The 3,015-nt window shown below is 38.6% G+C and overlaps 1 protein-coding gene across 1 annotated transcript; it reads right to left on the reverse strand.

The window, feature by feature from the left end:
- Positions 1–640: 640 nt before the first annotated feature.
- Positions 641–1,522, reverse strand: LOC122019933. The gene has a single exon (XM_042577580.1). The coding sequence runs from the start codon at positions 1,427–1,429 to the stop codon at positions 824–826; it is 606 nt and encodes a 201-aa protein (XP_042433514.1). The 5' UTR covers positions 1,430–1,522; the 3' UTR covers positions 641–823.
- Positions 1,523–3,015: the final 1,493 nt, after the last annotated feature.

Below are 3,015 nucleotides of genomic sequence, written 5' to 3' on the forward strand. Positions count from 1 at the left end.
CCATCAAAGCTTTTCTCGTACTTGTAGGGGGAAATAAATCAAATTATAATAAACATTAGGATTGATTAACCCAGGAGATTGCTTCATATCTCCAGTAATCATGTGATTCACAAGATGAGCACGACTAAATGTAGCAAAATTAGAGAACTAAGGACCAGAAAATCATCAGCACAAATGCCATTTTACCTGTCACATTCCAATAATATTATTCTTCACATCTCAGAATTTTTAGAGAGTGCAACAAACTATTCCATCTAAACCATAAATTTTCCACTTGCCTCATGTTTTCCAACTAATGTCACAATTTAAAAATCAGCCAACACTAGATTTAAGTATATATGATGTTATGCCTGACTATTAAACCATGCAATGCAAATAGTTTATTCATAACCAACATACATTCTTTCACTTTAACTAGGTAAGCTTAGGAGGAAAGTGAGAATTGAACATCTGAGGTAGCAATCAAAAAACTCAGGCTATCACTATAGCGTATTTAATCACTTGAGCACAAACAATCATTCAATGACCAAGAATCAACTAGATAAAAGAGAAAGAAAATGAAATTCTAAAACTTGAATTAAATCAACTATCAATCCATCATGTAGACGATGTAGTTCATAAGTCAACACCATCAACAAGAGACCACAAGATTCATAACTATCATCTAAAACAATCTCCCTAAGGAGAAATTATTAGAGTTCAACAGGAACTAACTCTTGCATATCCAACATGGCAATTCAAAAAAAGATGTTTTATCAGTACAAATCCAACAAGGTAATTCGAAAAAGATGCAGACTTCATTGCTTATTTGGCCAAAAGAAGACTACCTCTTCCCTGACAAATTCATGCCACTCCACGGGAACTTCCTCTCCTCCTTCTCCTTCTTTACCCTTTCTCTGCCTCCACTGCGATGATGGTAACCGCCCACGCTACGGGTTCGAGCAACATCAGCACGCTTGCCATAGTATCCCTTCAATGAAGCATCCTTGTAATCCTTGCGGCGGCGCTCGCCTAGCCAGTGCTTGCTCTCGCCCCGGCCGTCTTCCCCCTCGACGACGGAGGATCGAGCGGCGGCGGCCTTGGCAGCGGCGGCGACGCGCTCCTTTTCTTCGAGGATGACCTTGACGGGGAAGAGATCACTGGAGAGGGAGAGAGGGGAACGGAGGGTGACGTAGGCCTTCTTGTAGTCGGGCTTGGCGGCCAGGAAAGGGCCGCGCTTGATCTTCTTCCCCTCCATGTTGAGCGTGCGTACCTGGGCGACGTCGAAGCCGTAGAGGGACTCGAGGACGCGGCGGATCTCGATCTTGGAGGCGGAGGGGATGGTCTTGAGGGCGACCTCGCGAATGTAGTCGAAGGGCGGCGGCGGCAGGATAAGCTTAATGGGCAGGTTGGCGAAGTGGATCACCCGTCGCCCCAGGCGGCTCCCCATATCTGCTTCCCCGTCGTCGATGGGACGATGGCTCCGATATGAACTTTTGTTGGCCTCCGACTCGAATAGCTCAGTGCTTATTCTCTAGGGTTTCTGCAGTTTTATGTAATTTACACGTAATAAATTTAATGTTAAATAAATAAATTTACTTTAATGTTAAAGTAAATTTTAGAATTAATTTTGAAAATGAAATAAGAATTAATAAATTTAGAATTTATGAAATATATAACAAATTGAAATTAAAACTAAAATATATTTTTATTTGATCTTTTATAAATCAATGGTTCGATGTTGTCCATATAGAAACTTTTTGCCCAAATCATGAAGATAAACAGACCACTTTTACGAAAGCTTTGACCAATTTTTTTTTTTTTTAAAAAAAGATAATTTTTTTGTCATAAAAATGAACTTCATTGTGAATAGTTGGTTTGTTTATGCTATTGCTACGGAATAATTGGGAGCGATTAGCAAAAACGAGCTAATTTTTGTTGAGTATCATGTCTGGACTTAATGTAACTGGACACGGACTGTGTCTTTTGGCTTCAACTTTTTAACGATGCATTACAGATTTCGGACTGAGCAAATTGAGGTTTGCATATGCTTGATTCTAGTTAATGTTTCTGGCACTTCATTGTAGGTGTAGCCTTTAGTTTATATTTTATTATAATCTCATCGCAAGTAATCAAATCATTTGGCTAATAATTTTTCTTTCAGGTGCAAACAAGATTTCTGTGTTGCCTATTATATGCATGAAATAATTAAGAAATAAAATTGTAAACATTCATAGTGATTTTTCGAAAAGAAATTGAAGAAGATGTCAGTGAAGACGTTGTTACTGTCGTCGAGAAGATCTCCATTTGGAATCTCTCAGATTTTTTTCACGAACCAAATTCGGACCACAGGACTTTCTCTTTTGCTCACTGTCGCATTAATCACCGTCGCACTCACCCCTTTTCCACCGATAGCTCTTGGACGCCAGAATAAATAGGAAGCAACCATCGGTTACAAGCTGATGCTTTGATGACATTCATTGGAGGAAGATGAAGGTGAATGGACACCCCTTCATCTTCCTAATATTGCAACTGATGCAACGTCCTATATCTCCCACTCATCCAAGTCAATCCAAAAAGGTTATTTGGTCACATAGACTACAAGGTGATCATGTTATAATGTCAAAGTCAAACATTAATTGGTCACAAAGACCGATTAAGTCATATAGACTATTTGACGATCAAGTCATGAAAATAAGAACAAAATTAATTAGTCACAAAGACTAAATAAGTCGCATAGACTTTATGATGATCAAGTCACGAAGACCAGAGTATAAATTAATTAGTCACAAAGACCATATAAGAACATTCATTCCATACTTTAGGGAAAATGGTTCGTGCGACATCAAGCACATTGAGCATTCAGTTGCTAAGAAGATTGTCACACCTTACTTAGCTGCTCCATAGAACGAATCAAAAACATCAAAACTTGCCTTTATCCCAAATTAAATTATTTACATCAATATGAAAATCTCTAATCCCTCATATTGACTATTATGTCAAGAGCATGTTCACTATCTCCAATCAAACATATTA

Source organism: Zingiber officinale, chromosome 9A, assembly GCF_018446385.1.
Source record: "Zingiber officinale cultivar Zhangliang chromosome 9A, Zo_v1.1, whole genome shotgun sequence".
Taxonomy (NCBI): domain Eukaryota; kingdom Viridiplantae; phylum Streptophyta; class Magnoliopsida; order Zingiberales; family Zingiberaceae; genus Zingiber; species Zingiber officinale.

What these genes read in the sequence shown, in the direction of transcription:
- LOC122019933 (XM_042577580.1), bottom strand. Translation starts at nt 1,429, where the DNA reads ATGGGGAGCCGCCTGGGGCGACGGGTGATCCACTTCGCCAACCTGCCC.